Source organism: Martes martes, assembly GCF_963455335.1.
Source record: "Martes martes genome assembly, chromosome: 17".
Classification (NCBI taxonomy): domain Eukaryota; kingdom Metazoa; phylum Chordata; class Mammalia; order Carnivora; family Mustelidae; genus Martes; species Martes martes.
The window spans coordinates 13,608,344-13,625,871 of NC_137905.1; the positions used below are offsets into that span (position 1 = coordinate 13,608,344).

At 38.5% G+C, this 17,528-nt stretch overlaps 1 protein-coding gene across 2 annotated transcripts in view; it reads right to left on the bottom strand.

Moving 5' to 3' along the window:
* HYDIN (HYDIN axonemal central pair apparatus protein) overlaps nucleotides 1-17,528 on the bottom strand; it is a gene marked incomplete at both ends in the record, with an annotated part of 302,437 nt that overhangs the window by 243,378 nt on the left and 41,531 nt on the right. For both annotated transcript variants that reach the window (XM_080829076.1, XM_080829075.1), the window contains 2 exons: nucleotides 3,435-3,618; nucleotides 8,415-8,616. In XM_080829076.1, the coding sequence (XP_080685202.1) occupies nucleotides 3,435-3,618; nucleotides 8,415-8,616 (386 nt within the window). The remainder of the gene's footprint in view (nucleotides 1-3,434; nucleotides 3,619-8,414; nucleotides 8,617-17,528) is intronic.

Here is a 17,528-nt window from a genome sequence, read left to right on the forward strand (position 1 = left end):
CAGAACTTCCTTTCTTCAAGGAATGCACATTACTCCCCCTCAGACCCAGTATTTGCAGACGCACACTGCGGGAAGCAGGAGGCTACAGTCTACCATTCAACAGCTGGGCCAGGCACCCCAGACCTTCCTCTATTCGCCTTCCCATCTTTCCATGACCACCTGCCCTAGCAAAACTGGTCCATTCATTGTTATTTAATATTTTAGTTTCACAATTTCCCCAGCTGGAAATATTCTCCTTCCTTTCCACTTACCCTTCCTCCAAAATTCAGTTCAGGTCTCGTCTCTTCTGTAAGTCCTTTCCCAACTCTCTCATCCAAAGCTACTGTAGCATTTATTTACTTGTATCAGAAGACCAAAACCTCAATAGCAGAAAATGCATATAGCTCACATTTGCATCAGGAAGCTCATAAAATGGCAAAAATTTCCCTATCAAATAGCTTCAGATTAATTTACCAGGTAAGATTATATTACATTCACAAGAAATGCATTTCTATAAAACCATTAGGATCTCGAAGGAGGAGAAAAAAGGGAGATTTAACATTAATAAATAATTCACTGTTACTGACACTGAGTTCAGCTGTTTTGACCAGGATAACTTTAAGAAGACACTAGGAAGTTCCATGACTTCATTTTCATTTTGTAAAAATTGTCAAGAACTGGCTAGTGAATATTATGAGAAAAAAGAAGAATCATATACAGAAAAACCAAAATCATTATAGATGCCATAAACACCACTTGCATTCTAAGTGAATATTATCCCCTTCCTGTTTTCAGTGATTTTTTTTTCACACAATATAAACAAAATTAGTCTCATTTATTTGAAAGATACCACTTCTTTATATCCCTATTAAAAAAAATTTTTTTTCTTCCTAATGGTGAAAAGATGCCTCGTGATAATAACGCCCAATTCAGTTCCTATCTAGAGTTCAAAAGCAATCATATTAAATACCACATTTTAACACACATGTATCTCTGCAGTCTCCATAAGAAGCTTTAAGTTATGGAAGAGCTCATGAAGAAAAGTAAATCTGAGGTAACCCTAGTCTTTCTACTTTCTGAATTGAAAATGTACGAAACTCTCCTGGGGTCCTCTCACCCACTCCTGACCACCAATGTTTGCCATCCCAGAGCTATTCATTCCCAGAAGGCTAGGACAAACAGAACAGCAGTCATCAGTCCAGATCTCCCGTACCAGCTGGGAAAAATCTTAGACTTCTATGCTCTGGACTTACCAGCATGTCTAAGATTACCATGACTGACTGCTCCTCCCTGCCTCTGTCCAGCTCAGCCTTGGCTTGCTTGGACTTATAATGCCTTCCTAACATATTCTGGCTTGACCTGTTATCACAGGCACCTGTCCTGTTCTCCCAAGACTACATGTTAGTCTTGTTTTAACCTCTTGCTGGTCTAGCCCATCATATCTGAAGACCCCTTTGCTTAATTGAGCCCTGGACAGTCTTCTGAGGTGAGAGAAAATTTAGCCTCAAGTCCTATCTCCAACCTTACTACTCACATCAACCCCTTACTTCAAGCAAACTGATCTATTCCTGGAGCCTTGAATTATCCATGCCATACACATCCCCCATTTTGTTTTTCAAAAGCCCTGTCCTGAAAGACCTAACTGAAGGCTCTTCTCCCAAGAAACCTTCTCTAATTTGGCCTATGATAATTACCTCAACCTCTGAACTAGTATACTGACTATCTTTACCAGACATTCACACAGCAGATCCTGCAAAACAATAGTCCCAAAGCATGTCTCCAAGGAGAAGGCTCTCTCTTGGAAATTATAACGCACATTATCATATTAAAAACTTAGACATCTTTCAAAACCTTTCAAAAAATATTGAAACCCCTGTCTGTGAAACTTTCTCAGCTATGGAATCCCCTTTCTATCTTCTATCCTTTTTTTTAAAGATATTTTTTATTTATTTGACAGAGAGAGAGAGAGGTCATAAGTAGGCAGAGAGGGAGGGGGAAGCAGGCTCCCTGCCGAGCAGAGAGCCCGATGTGGGGCTCGATCCCAGGACCCTGGGATTACGACCTGAGCCGAAGGCAGAGGCTTTAACTCACTGAGCCACCCAGGTGCCCCTATCTTCTATCCTTTAAAAACAGTTTGGAAGCACAGACATAAGGAAAACAGGTCTCCACAAGTCAGTGGCATTTCCCACCAGTAAACTTGCATTCTAATGTGTCCATGTGCCCATGTCTTCTCTCCAGATGGTTTGGAAGTGACAATCCAGCAGCTCCAATTAGCTTTGGGCTTTCTCTACTACTACTACTACTACTACTACTACTACTACTACTACTACTTCTTGAGAGAGAGTGAGCGAGAGAGAGTGAGCATGCAGCAAATGAGCAGAGGGGGATGGGCAGATGGAAAGGGAGAGAGAGAATCTTAAGCAGCATCTATGCCCAGTGTGGAGCCCAATGTAGAGCCAGACATGGGGCTCGATCTCATGATCCTGAGATCATGACCTGAGCCAAAATCAAGAGCCAGAACCTTAACCAACTGAGCCACCCAAGCACCCCAAGGCTTTCTCAACTTCTATTGCTATCTTCACCCTCCTATCACTCTACACTTGTTGGATGTAAGGTCATGCACAGTGCCTACCACATAGTAAATATAGAAGGTATTAGCTACTTTCATTTTGAAGCAGTAGGGAATGTGGTCAAGAGTTGGTTCTGTAGAATCAGAACAACCCTGTTCTAGGTCTGGCCCAGCCCTCACCAGTGAGGTTGAGGACTAAGTCTGTTTTGTTCACTCATGCCTTGTTCACACATAGTCCCTAAGATAGAACATACAGTCAGTAAGTATTTATTGAGTGAATTAAGAACAAAGTACTTCTCAACCCAAGTGATTTTGCCTGCCAAGGGAACATGTGACAATGGCCGGAGACAGTTTGGGCTGTCACAATTAGCATCTGGTGGGTAAAGGTCAGGAATGCTATTAAACATCTTACCATGTACAGGACAAAGAATTATCTAGCTCCAGAGGTCAACAGTGCAGAGGTTGAGGAAATCTGCCCTAGAGTCAGGCTGGTCAGGGCTACACTTCTAAATGCAGACACTACTTGGCTTAGAGCAGGTTATCGAATTTTTCTAAGTCTTAATTTCCTCATCTGTAGAATGCAGAACTGATTATATCTTATAAGGTTGTTGTAAGATAACACATATATAAACAAGATAAATTGAGTAACACATATGAGATGTTTAACACAGCAATTGGGGGGGAAAATGTATGACCTATGAATGTGACCTGTGAGCATTCTTACCGTTAGCCTTCATTCAGTGTCTCATAACGATGTGAGGCTTTCAGCTGAAATCTTTATGTTCCCAGAACTCAGTATCAATCCCAGAGTGAGTACTTTTATCAAAATAAGCCCTGTGCCCCCATATATGTTTATTGTATGGTCAGATTTTATTTATGTGCTCACCAGGGGCTCAATAGTGAAAATGTTACTCAAGAAGAGCATGCTGTCTGCCTGCACCAGCCTCCTCTGATTCTCAAAGGTGCGGGAGAGGATGGAAAGACGTTCTCGGAGTGAAGGATCGATAATGCACTCTTCAAGAAACTCATCGGTCTCATTCTTTTCCTCTTTGCTCAGGTCATCACAGACCCTAAAGAAAATACAGGAAATGTGAGACTCGTTTTGGTACTCCCATGAAGAACACTGTAAAGTGTTCCCCTCCAGTCCATCCTCCTGGAAGTGGTCTCGCCCATCACGCTGAGGCGGTCCTTTTTTGCTGTAAGTCTGTAACATATGAGCTGAGTGACCTTGGACTTCATCCTCTCAAGAGCATCCGTTTGCTCACCTTTAGTCACTTCCTTCAACAAGTCCTCCTGGGCTTCCTGTTCTACTCAATGCCCATTTGCTTATTACTGAACCCTCATGTATATTTAGACAAATATTTTCTTTTAGATAATTGTGTTTTCCAGGCTGCTTTTTAAATAATATCTACCCTGCCTCTCACACTTGAAATACAATTTTTTTTTCCTTTTTAGACTTACTTAGCTCTAATACTTTCTCAGCTGTTAGTTACCTGGAGAACAGAATCTGAAACCAGCAAGGACTAGGCTTGGATGTTGATTCTGCTACCATTTACTAGCTCTATGACTTTGGAGGTTCCAGAATTCCTCCCAGCCTCAGTGCCTTCATCTATCCAACAGAGATAACAGGAGCTCCTCCCTCATAAAGATGTGTTGAGGATAAAATGTGAAGAAGGACCTGACAGTTCCTGGGACAAAGCAGGTACTTCATAAATACTATTTTCTCCCTAGGTCAGTCATAAGTAACGATCAATCTCTCAAGCTTATAAAATGCTCAAACCACACCTCAAGACACCTCCTTTTTTCTCTCTTTCTAGCTCTTGGTATCCATTGTGATAAGTCAGAAAAGCAGCCTTCCCCAACCCTTTCCTCACTGTCCTCACCACGGTTGTGTTCACATTACCCTTAGGACCTGTTACTTCATCTGTACCTTGAAGACTGGATTTTATCTCCTCCCAGGACATAGGACCATTTTCTCACCATTTTCCTGATATTGCCACTGGTGAGAGACAATTTATTCAGTTAAGTGAGTGCTCAGTAAGAACCTGGCGTTGCTGAATTCCTGTCCCAGCCCCAACTACTTCCTAAACGACTTCATGCAGACAATTATGTTCAGCAACACCAAACAGCTCTTTTTAATGACTTAGCACTCAGGGCCCTTTGGTCACAGAAGATAAAGAAGTCAAAGAAATGGGTTTAATGTGTTCTGTGTCCCGGGAAGAAAGCACCCTGTGCTTTCTCTTCATTGTTAGCTGGAAAGCAGTGTCCAAGGTAACCAGAGCAGCAGTCCTTCTACACTGCTGGGCTGAGCACATCAAGTAAAGAGAAGTCAGTTCACAGAAAGAAAGGAAACCACTTACTCCTGTGAGTGGAATTTATGACCCCTATCTTTGGGAATATATCCTGAAGAAACCAATCATGGATATAAGCAATGACACAGCCAGAAAGATGTTCACTGAAGTGCTTGCTGTAATACTAACAGGTGTGGGTAAATTTGATGTGAGAGACTGAAAAAATTTTTAAACAAATAATGGGAATCATAAACCTTCTATTTCTTGAGGGGGTTCTTGGGAGTGTGGTGTAGAAATAAAATGTCTTATATGGACCAAGGATGATAATGCTGCATGAACTGATGAGTATGATTAACTCAAACCTCACGACAGAAGAGAGAATGAAACAAAAATTCCCAAATGCTCTTCTCCCACACTGCTGGGGCCCATGAATCCCTTACAGCCACATAATGCAAAGGGGGTGGTGATGCACTGTACGTCTTCCTCTTTGCCCTCTGATTTGAGAACTGGAACCAAGGCTGTGAGTCTAAGAAGGGAACGTGAAACACCTTGAGCTGAGCTGACTCCAGCAAGGGCTCATCTAACCCTCGGTCCACCGTTGGGCCATCTTGTCCTGCTGCTCTTCATGGTCTCTGACATTCAGAGGTGCTTCTGATTTACAGATGAGGAAACCTTTCATCAGACAGCAAAACCACACACTAGCCCTCTTTCTCAGTAAAACCATGGATTTAACCTGTTTTACAAATGGTCTGGTAGCCACATTCAGGCATCAAGTCCTGTTCAGCCTATGCATTATAAGGAATGGGAAAACCTTGTGCCTCAGGTACAGTAGCACTGGACCAGTAAATGCATCCTTATACTGAGGTGCTAGAGACCCTGCTCCTTTGCAGTGCCCCCAAGAAGTGTACCTGGATGCTGAGGAGATTAAAAATTAAGAGCTTTGGCCTTCAAGAGAGAAATATTCTCATGTCCACAGTTGGCATAAAAAAGATGAAGTCATCCATCTTCAAACAGACCAGGTGACCCTGGACACCAAGCAACTCTGTGATGACTATTCTAAATTGAAGACTGGGTCTGCCTTCCTGTTTACCAAGTTACCGTCCAAGTCTGAGGATTCTTGCATCACCCTGAGGAAGAGAAGGGACTCCCAAACACAACTATGATTACATTTACTCTTCGCTGGGTGGCAGGCTCAAAGCTCATTAAAACTTGGTCTATCTAGAGAAACACGTCACTTCCTGTACCTGAAAGTTGAGGAATAAATCCATGCTGACAACTTTGTGGGGGGTTCCACTGAGGACTCTAGGAGTTCTTGTATAGAACAAGTCTTGGGTCCTTGAGGAGTTCCAAAGGGAAACTTTATTCTTGCAAAGTATGCATGAACGCATTTAGAGCAGATCCTCTCTGTTCCAAGTTGAGGACCAAACTGAGGACCAAACTGCCTTCAGTAAAAGGCAAACCTCTCTGTATTTGTCTTGATTTTTGAGAGGATAGGCATTCCATCTCCAATTATGTCCAGGACAAGAATTCATGACTAATAACATGAACTTCAATTTAAAAAATACATTAAAAAATACAAAAGTTATGGCATGGCTGGGGATAGAACAAGGAACAAGAGAGGCATAAAACAGAAAAGACAACCTGGCCAACTAAGAAATTAGGCATAAACGGCCTAGTTCCCCTCTAACTCTCTTTCCCCTCTTGCCCTGGCCATCTGGGCCGAGGAAAGGCAGAGGGAGAAGGTAAAGAGCAGCGTATTCAGTAACGTCTGCACTTAGATCAACCAATCCAGTTTGGAGAAGCATGAGTCGTGTTGCCATTTGTCACCCAAAGTGAAAATGGAAGTATTCTTATTTAGTCATCTGAAGCCACTTTTCACATTCATTGTTTAATGGAACGGCAAAATCCTAGATGATCAAAGTAGGCTGCCAATCACGATTATGAAAATGTTATTGCATATTATTCCTTTGCTACAAAAAAAAAATTCTATAGGAACTAAGAGAGCACGAAAGATAGTGAAAGAAAGAAAACACAAGAGAAAAGGAAAAAGAAGCCTCAGGATGATATGAAAGAGACAAAGAGTAGAGGAATAAAAGAAAAAAATGTCTATCCAGGCGTCATTGAAATTACATTCTCTGTCCCTGGCATCTCTGATAATTATTGGTTTAAGTGTTTCGTGAGTTTCACTGTTGAAATTAACTTCCTTAAACACTTTTGGACGTTGCCCTGGCATCAGGCATGGGTTAGACATATAGTCAAATGCACAAAGTTGAAGGTAAAGCTGGCTTTCCTTCTGACAGTGTGTACCCATGCTCCCCAAAAGATTATGCCCGCAGGACAAGCAGGATATTGAAACACTGTGTTTGCTGGAATTTCTTCGTTTGTACCTGCTCTCCTATTTCCTTTTTAAGCATGCTTGGACCATTCTTATTGTTGGGACACTCATGAATGAGGGAATCGGGACAGATGAAGCAGTGGATAAGCAGTTTTCTCTTGCCTTTTGAACTACTGGTATTTCTATGCTATGAGGCGAACTGAAGTTTTGAGGCAGGAAAGGCTTTTCTTTTCTCACTTTTTAAAGATGGCACAGTGGTAATCCAGTGATTAAAGCTCATTGTCTGAATGATAAAGCTTCTGGTCCACTGGGTCCCGCCATTGTCACAGCTCCTTCTGATTCAATTAGGGACAGAACACTGGGGGATTTCTGCCCGGTTTCCGTGGACCTAAGACTTTTATTTTTATCACATACTAACTTGGTTTTAAACAAAGCTTTGAAGCTTCCCAGGGCTAATCTTTAATGAAAATGGAGAGGCAAATAAAAAAGGCTGAAACGAAGTCCAATGAAAGCAGCAAAAGCGCTAATTCAGGGAGGGTGGAAGGAGATAAAAATGAAAATGGACTTTAGAAGAGGCAGGGATAGATTCAGTAAAAAGAAATATTCAAAATTTAACAGTGATGAGATTAGTTAAAAGAGTTTGGCTTGCCACTTTATTAATTTTCTCCCCTGCCTAAAGTATTTTAAAAAGGAAAAGATTAAAGATACCAACAAGAAATCATTAAATTATATGGTTAGCAGGGATTGAGCAATGTTACTAAAGCTGAGAATATAAAAGCCATCATATCTAAGCCCTTCTTGTTCCTCGTTCTTCATATTTTCTGGAAATATCTCCTCATGAAAAAAAAATCCACATTGATCCCAATCCAAAGGAGATTATTTTTAGAAACCATGAAATCTGACCAATCTGATTAGGTTTATGAAACAAAATACAGTCCTTTAGGTTGGTTTTGAGAGACTAGTGAAAAATTATATATTTGGTCTTAAAAATCTAGGAGTTTAGCCACTAATAAATTATACCTAGGTTAAGATTAACCGTGGGTGGACAACACTATGTTCCAAATAGCTCAATTCAAGTTCTTTAAATGAAAAAAGGAGCATCATACACCAGAACCAAGTTATAAAAATCTGACCTTATTTGAGTTCATTAAAAACTTACCACAAAAGTCTCAGATTTTTCATGATAAGTGAGCTTTGAGTTCCCCCAGATTACAGCATAATGGTGAGTTTTCTTACAAACCTATACTTTTCTCTGTCTTCTTCTTCCTGGGTAGCAAATATCTTCCACTGGAAGTGGGCAATGATGTTACTGCGGTTGTGAATAGTTATAATTCGCTGACTGGACAGAGATATGTAGGTTTTCTCAAGGATCAAGGAGTTCCTGTCCAGCCTTATATTCATGTCTATGGCAGCTCCATACAGAGATAAAAAGACTTTTTCACCTAGAAATTAACAAAGTACAAACACACTTTGAGATTTATTCTAGAATGACTACTAGGTCACTTTTTCCCCAAGGTGAAGTTACGGGACAAGCATTAGACATTTCATTCTCTGCTCCCCCCACCCCGCAATCAATCCAGAGATCAGACATGATCAGAAAACTTGACTATTATGTTTGGTGAAGTTATGGAGACTCAAACTATCTTATTTGGTCACTGTAAAAACCATACAAATTGTTAGGGTGGGCGTTACATTTTCTTCTTTGTAATTTTTTAGAATATTTTATTTATATAGTCTCTCTCGAGAGAGAGAGCGAGCACACAGGAAGGAGCAGGGGGAAACGGACAGGCAGACTCTGGCAGCGCTGGGCTCCATCTCAGGACCCTGAGATCATGACCTGAGCCAAAACCAAGAGTCAGATACTTAATCGACTGAAACACCTATGTGCCCCTTCTTGGTAATATTTTTAAATCCTATAGCCTGACCACAAGGGTACCTGTGTTCGAGAAATTAACCATTTGCCTCTTCTTTATCCCAAGCATGAGCTGGCATTCTGATTCTTAAAGTAACTGTACCTCCAAGTATATCTAGGAAGAGATATACTTGGAGCATGCAAGGATCTAAGTCCAATCCAAAGGGGATCGGAAAGAAAGAATTAGGGGTGCCTGGGTGGCTCAGTGGGTTAAGCCTCTACCTTTGGCTCGAGTCATGATCCCAGGGTCCTGGGATCAAACCCCACATCTGGCTTCCTGCTCGGTGGGAAGCCTACTTCTCCCTCTCCCACTCCCCCTGCTTCTGTTCCCTCTCTCACTGTGTCTCTCTCTGTCAAATAAATAAAATCTAAAAAAAAAAAAAAAAAAAAAAGAATTAATAACTTCATTAGTTAAAAAAAACAAAAAACATACAACTATTTAAAAGGAATCACTTTCTTAAACAGTAATTAAAACAAACAAAACATACACATACTATATCTAGGTAGTAGTTACACAGAAAGAAAATAAAATATTAAGAACAAAGCTATGTGTAAATTTTAAAAATCTTAATATTAAGAACACCTTTATTCAGCATAGTAATTTAAGTTCCCGATTTCATTCAAGATGCACCAATTCCCTTGATTCTAGGTAAAACATGAGGCCCCTTGGGCTTCCAAGAAGATACAAACATACAAACTATGTTCTACCTGATCTCTGCAATGTCACAAGGGTGCCTCACTCTGACATCAGAGTAGAAAAAGGAAATACTTAAACACCAGGAACAACCTGTGCTGCTCTAAGTTTAATCAGAACCCAAAAAGCATAAGCACTTGTACCTTATTTTTTAGCAAACATTTCTGCTCCATTCACTATTGTATTAACCAAGCAGGCACTTAGTAAATTAATAATGCTTTATACAGTGCAAACATCCTTTATGCGCTATCACTTTAAACACAGAAAAGCTTTGAACACAGAAGAAAGTATCCAGGCATTTGACTCTAAAATTTTAAACTTTTTTTTTTAAGATTTTATTTATTTATTTGACAGACAGAAATCACAAGTAGGCAGAGAGGCAGGCAGAGAGAGAGGAGGAAGCAGGCTCCCTGCTGAGCAGAGAGCCCGACGTGGGGCTCGATCCCAAAACCCTGGGATCATGACCCGAGCCGAAGGCAGAGGCTTCAACCCACTGAGCCACCCAGGTGCCCCTAAAATTTTAAACTTTTATTTAAAAATGTATTTTTTAAATACACATTCAAATACCATAAAAGCATACACTGTAAAAATAAAATGTCTTCTCCCCTTCACTCAATCTTAGGCCAGCCTTTCAAAGGTAAGAGCTGTTAATATTTTCATGTACTCCCTTCCCAAATCAAGGTATGTACTCTTGACAACGTTTAAACTTTCTGATGAGCTAAGCTTAATAATATGATAAGTGAGAAATCATTGTTTTAATTTGCATAGTCTTAATTATGAATGATGTTGAACATCTTCTCATAGATTAAAGAACTTTAAAACACCTTTTTCTGTGAGATGTCTTTTATAGCCTTGTTCATTTCCTTTTGAGAAGTTTACCTTTTTCATATTGATTTGTGAGACTTTTTTGATATTAAAAAATTAGCTCTTTGTTACTCATGTTGCAATTTTTTCCTCAATTAGATATTTGAATTTCTGTATGACTTTTTTTCCAAGTTAAGTCTCTTTTCTCTTAGTCTTTCTGTAGTCCAACTCTTTTCTTTATGGCTTTTAAAAATAAGTTTATATATTTTAAAATTACATTTTGAAACTCAACTTCCACCTTCCCTTTAAAAGTAGCACCTTTCTTAAAGAAACTAAGGAGACCATAAATAGGTCTGGCTTGATGTACTATTTAAAATGAGACATAGCTAATTTTCTTTTTCTAGCAAAGATAAGGTAGGTTAAGTTAATGGGCTTTTCTGCTAAAATAACTTAAAAATCTGGACAAAATATGAACAAACATCTTCTTAAAGTCACTTCAGAACTACTGTCACATTAAAGAACTACCAGGCCAAAATTAAACAAAAAAAGGACCAAAGAGATCATTGAGCATGGAAGAAAGTTTTGATCCATGGATATGGTACTCTTGGCAATGCTGAGCTATTCCTGTGCAGGCAGGAAGGATGGAAATCAAAACCCTAAGTCTAAAGAAAGGGAGACTTAAAACAAACAAAAAGACTTTCTCCACAACAACTTATCCTCAAAGGACTGTACCCTCAAGATGAGTTTGAATTAGAAGCAGACTAGCCCTAATTCAGAATTAAATACTATGCTGGAATTGTCTGTGATTGAAGAGAATTTCAGTCCTTGGATTTGGTGATCCTGGACTGGTTTCACTCTCAGAAACCTAGCAGGAGTAACACACTTCTCTTTGGAGGAAAGTACTTATATCCAAAATTTCAAATTTTCAACATTTTTTAAAATACACATTCAAACATAACCAGACATGCAAAGAAACAAAACTCCATTTGTTTGAACTGGCAAATGTAAGAAAGACAAAAAGAGATTAACAAATTATTATATACTAGAATCATCACATACAGACTGTAAACCAACTGTGTCTAAAGAAACAAAGGATGACCTTGGAGCTATATCCAAGGAGTGGGAAATCAAAGACCTAGAAAACTTGAACAAGAGCCATACTAGGCTCTTATAGAAATAAAATAAAATCACCTAAATTTTTAAATCTCTAAGAATAAGATTAATAAAAGAATTTTAATAATTTTATGAAAAAAATAGTGAAATGGACCATGGTTCAGAAAATACAAAAGGCAATATGAAGAAAAAAATTACATGAAAAATGAACGAATGAGTAAAATAGTACGCAAATTGGAAAGTCAGAAGGAGAGGAAAGATATAATGAAGCAAAGACAATATTTCAAGAGATGAGGGTTAAGAGTTTTCTATGGTTGATTGAAGGCATCAGTTTACAATTCAAAAAGCCCAAATGAATGTCAAGTGGAGAAACTTAAATATATGAATATATTGTAGTGAAACTAAAGAAAATCAAAGACAAAGGGGAAAGTCCTAAAAGCAGTTAGAGGAAAAGGCATATTATCTTCCAAGGACCCATGGTTAGAATTACAGCTAACTTTTCAAATGAAACAATGGAAACTAAAAGAAAAATGGAATGGTTCTTCAATGTGATGAAGGGGGAAACAATGCCAAACCAGAATTTATAGTTTTTCAGACTTCGTTTGTCTACAAACATTTTTGTTTTATCTTCATTTTTAGGAATAGGTAAAGAATGGTAAATTAGCACTGTTTTTCTTGCAGCACTTGAATAATATCACATTACTGTCTTCCGGTTTCCATAATTTCAGCTGAAAACTTTGCAGTCAGCATTATTAGTGTGCCATTTAAGTAATGTGTGTTTTTTTCTTCTGACTCCTTTTATGACATTCTTTTTGCTTTAGTTTCCAGCAATATTCGAACTAAAAAGGGTTTGCTGAGCTTTATGAGCTGTGAATTATTGTCATTATCCTTTGGGAACTGGTAGAATTAAAACATAGTATAAAGCCTCAGTAATTAAGACAGCTTTAAAAGAAAGACTGATGGAATAGAATAAAAAGTCAAAACAGGCCCAAATACATGCTAGAATTTATTATAGTATAAAGGCAGCATCTCAAATCATTGGTATAAGAATAAACTTTAAACAAAAAAAGCACTATTGGGACAACCTAGTAGCCATATGAGAAAACATATCTCCCATCTAGCAACAGAATAAATGCCAAATGAATAAAATATTTAAGTGTTTAATATGAAACCATAAAAGTAGAATAATACACATGAAAACTTTTTTGTAACTTTTGAGGAGAAAGTTTTCTAACCATGTCTCAAAATCCATATTCCTCTAAAAAATATTAAGAAATGTTATTACATAAAAAGGAAAAAAGAAATTTGGGGGGCCTGGGTGCCTCAGTTGGTTAAGTGTCTGACTCATGATCTCAGCTCAGGTCTTGGTCTCAGGGTTGTGAGTTCAGGTCCTGCACTGGGCTCCACATTGGGTGTGGAACCTACTTAAAAAAAAAAAAAAAAAGAAGAAGAAGAAGAAAAGAAAAAAGAAATTTTGAATGCTATGAAAACTTAAGTAAAAACAAAAGAAAAAGTGGTCAAAATATTTACAACTCATATCTAAAACAAATAAATTAAATCCCCAAATATGTAAATAAGTCTTAGAAATCAATATTGACAATCCAGGACAAGAATAGAAGAGAGTTGTAACAAAAGAAATATACAGGCCCCCTATATGTGTTAAAAGATGCTCAACTTCTCTCATAATAAAAGTGACACAACTAAAGATGTATCTATATACCATTCCCCCAAACACATTGGGTACAATAAAAGTTTGAGAACATAATCTGTTGCCATGGGAATGCAAAGTGGTGCATTCTTCCTCCCTCATGGAGTGAGTTGGGTGACACAGATTAAAATATCTATCAAGCTTGCAAAATAACTTATCCTCTGGCCCTCTTCTAGGAATTTATCCTGTTGACCAGTGAGAACAAGATCAAGAGTATTCATTAAAACACTGACCTTAGTAACAACAGAGAAGAAACAGCCGAAGTACCCACCAAGAGAAGACTGGCTAAATTATCTGTGCTACACCTAAAAGGGGAATGCCATGCAGGTGTACAAGTACAGGGTGATACAGAAAGATCTCTAGGATATATGATTAAGTGGAAAAAGTAAGGTTTAGAACAATTCACATAGTATGTTATTTTTAGGTAAGGAGGGAAAATAAGAATCTGCATTCATGTTTGCATCTATGTGCACAAAACACCAGAATAAAATAAGAGCTGGGTGGGGTGAATGAGGCAAAGTAGAAATGACACCTTTCAATACATATTTTTAAGATATTGCTTTAATTTTTGAACACATGAATACATTAATTATCCAAAAGTTTAACATAAGAAAGGATTATAGGGTCTTCAGGAAACATGGTAAAGCTGCAAGGTAACACTACTAATGAGAGAAATATAAAATAAAATACTATTTCATAACCATCAGATTAACAAAAATCAAATAGTTTGGCAATGCTATTTTGGAACTATGTTGTAAGGATGTGGGAAAACAAGAATTTCCATATAATGCTGATGAAAATACAAATTAGTACAACCATATGACTGACCAATTTAGTTTCCAGGAAAGCCCAATATACTCCTGACATATAACTCTGCAATTTCACTTCTTAAAGAAAATCTCCTACAGCTGCACAAGACATATACAGAGATACTCATTGTGGAATTGTTCGTAATAGCAGAAAACTAAGAAGAACATCCTAATATCCAATAGAAGAACAGATTATAGCATGTTCACATGCTGGAGTGTGTTGCATTAGTTAAAATGAATCAGAGCTATATGGATCTATGCGTTTAGATCTTCAAAATGTAGTGTTGAATGAAAAAGCCAGGTTGGGAAATGGTATATACTGTATGATATCATTTATGTGAAGTTTAAAACTACTCAAACAGAGTGCCTGGGTGGCTCAGTTGGTTAAGTGGCTGACTCTTGGTTTCAGCTTAGGTCATGATTTCAGGGTCATGAGATCGAGCCTCATGTGAGGCTCTTCACTCAGCATGGAGATGCTTGTCTCTCTCCCTCCCCCTCTGCTCCTCTCTCTGGGCCCTCTCTCATGCTCTCTTTCTCAAATAAATAAATAAATAAATACTCTTTTTAAAAAAAAAACTACTCGGGACAATAACATATGATTTATAGATAAATATGTAAAAATTCCATAAAAATGAACCAAACACAGCTCCTCTGAGAAGCCATGAGAATCAGATCAGGACAGAGTAATGAGATGACTTCAAATCTGTACTCAGTTTAGTTATCCATAAAATAAAACATCTGATGATATGATACTATACGTGGAAAACCCAAAAGGCTCCACTCCAAAACTGCTAGAACTTGTACAAGAATTCAGTAAAGTGTCAGGATATAAAGTCAATGCACAGAAATCAGTTGCATTTCTCTACACTAACAACAAGACAGAAGAAAGAGAAATTGAGGAGTCAGTCCCATTTTCAATTGCACCCAAAACCATAAGATACCTAAGAATAAACCTAACCAAAGAGGCAAAGAATCTACACTCAGAAAACTATAAAGTATTCATGAAAGAAATTGAGGAAGACACAGAGAAATGGAAAAATGTTCCATGCTCATGGATTGGAAGAACAAATATTGTGAAAATGTCTATTCTACCTAAAGCAATCTACACATTTAATGCAATCCCTACCAAAATCCCATCCATTTTTTTCAAAGAAATAGAACAAGTAATCCTAAAATTTATATGGAACCAGAAAAGACCTCGAATAGCCAAAGGAATATTGAAAAAGAAAGCCAAAGTTGGTGGCATCACAATTTCGGACTTCAAGCTCTATTACAAAGCTGTCATCATCAAGACAGTACGGTACTAGCACAAAAACAGACACATAGATCAGTGGAACAGAATAGAGAGACCAGAAAAAGACCCTCAACTCTATGGTCAACTAATCTTCGACAAAGGAGGAAGGAATGTCCAATGGAAAAAAGACAGCCTCTTCAACAAATGGTGCTGGGAAAATTGGACAGCCACATGCAGAAAAATGACATTGGACTATTTCCTTACACCACACATGAAAATAGACTAAAAATGGATGAAGGACCTCAATGTGAGAAAGGAAGCCATCAAAATCCTTGAGGAGAATGCAGGCAGCAACCTCTTTGACCTCAACCGCAGCAACTTCTTCCTAGGAACATCGCCAAAGACAACAGAAGCAAGGGCAAAAATGAACTACTGGGATTTCATCAAGATCAAAAGCTTTTGCACAGCAAAGGAAACAGTTAACAAAACCAAAAGACAACGACAGAATGGGAGAAGATATTTGCAAATGACATATCAGATAAAGGGCTAGTATCCAAAATCTATAAAGAGCTTAGCAAACTCAACACCCAAAGAACAAATAATCCAATCAAGAAATGGGCAGAGGACATGAACAGACATTTCTGCAAAGAAGACATCCAGATGGCCAACAGACACATGAAAAAATGCTCCACATCACTCGGCAAATCAAATACAAATCAAAACATACAAATCAAAACCACAGGGAAATACAAATCAAAACCACAATGAGATACAACCTCACATCAGTCAGAATGGCTAAAATTAACAAGTCAAGAAATGACAGATGCTGGCGAGGATGCAGAGAGAGGGGAACCCTCCTACACTGTTGGTGGGAATGCAAGCTGGTGCAACCACTCTGGAAAACAGTGTGGAGGTTCCTCAAAAAACTGAAAATAGAGCTATCCCATGACCCAGCGATTGCACTACTGGGTAGTTTGTAAAGATACAAAGGTGGTGCTCCGAAGGGGCATGTGCACTCGAATGTTTATAGCAGCAATGTCCACAATAGCCAAACTATGGAAAGAACCTAGATGTTCATCAACAGATGAATGGATAAAGAAGAGGTGGTATATATACACAATGGAATACTATGCAGCCATCAAAAGAAATGAACTCTTGCCATTTGCGACGATGTGGATGGAACTAGAGGGTATCATGCTTAGTGAAATAAGTCAATCGGAGAAAGACAACTATCATATGATCTCCCTGATATGAGGAAGTAGAGATGCGATGTGGGGGGATTGGGGGGGTATGAAAAGAAAAAATGAAAGAAGATGGGATAGGGAGGGAGACAAACCATAAAAGACTCAATCTCAAAAAACAGACTGAGGGTTGCTGGGGGGAGGGGGGATGGGAGAGGGTGGTGGGGATATGGATATTGTGGAGGGTATGTGCTATGATGAGTGCTGTGAAATGTGTAAACCTGGTGATTCACAGACCTGTACCCCTGGGGATAAAAATACATTATATGTTTATTAAATAAAATTAAAAAAATAAAAATAAAAATAAAACATCTGAAAGAAAAGTGTATGGCAAAATGTTGAGATGCGTTAAACATAACCGTTGTCGATTTTATTACTTCTGTGCTTCTGTTATGATTTGAAATATTTCATTGTTTAAAAGTCTAATCAAGGAAAAAGATCCAAGGGCTTATTTAGTTCATTCAAATCTCAGGGTCAGAGGGACTAATATCATCAATTTGAGTTGCTCACTGCAAAACTCTTTCTTCTAGAAACATAGCAAAAACCACTACACTCTTTTTGAAAACCATCTAATATTGATTTTTTTAATCCATCTTCCAAAAATCATCAGATCTACAAAGTAGAGGCAGCAATAACTCTTGTCTCCACAACTTTAGGAATGTGACTTGCTTTGTCCACCCATCTCATGAAGACAACCTTAGAAACGGCTCCCAAACCCTAGCTACTTAGAAAACTGGTTGGATGAAGGGATGTTATGCCTGCCAGAGTGGACAAGGTTGCTGTTCTGCAGCATTGGTATTTTCCTTTCCTTGGAGTGCCTGTTCCCATTTGGCTTCCGA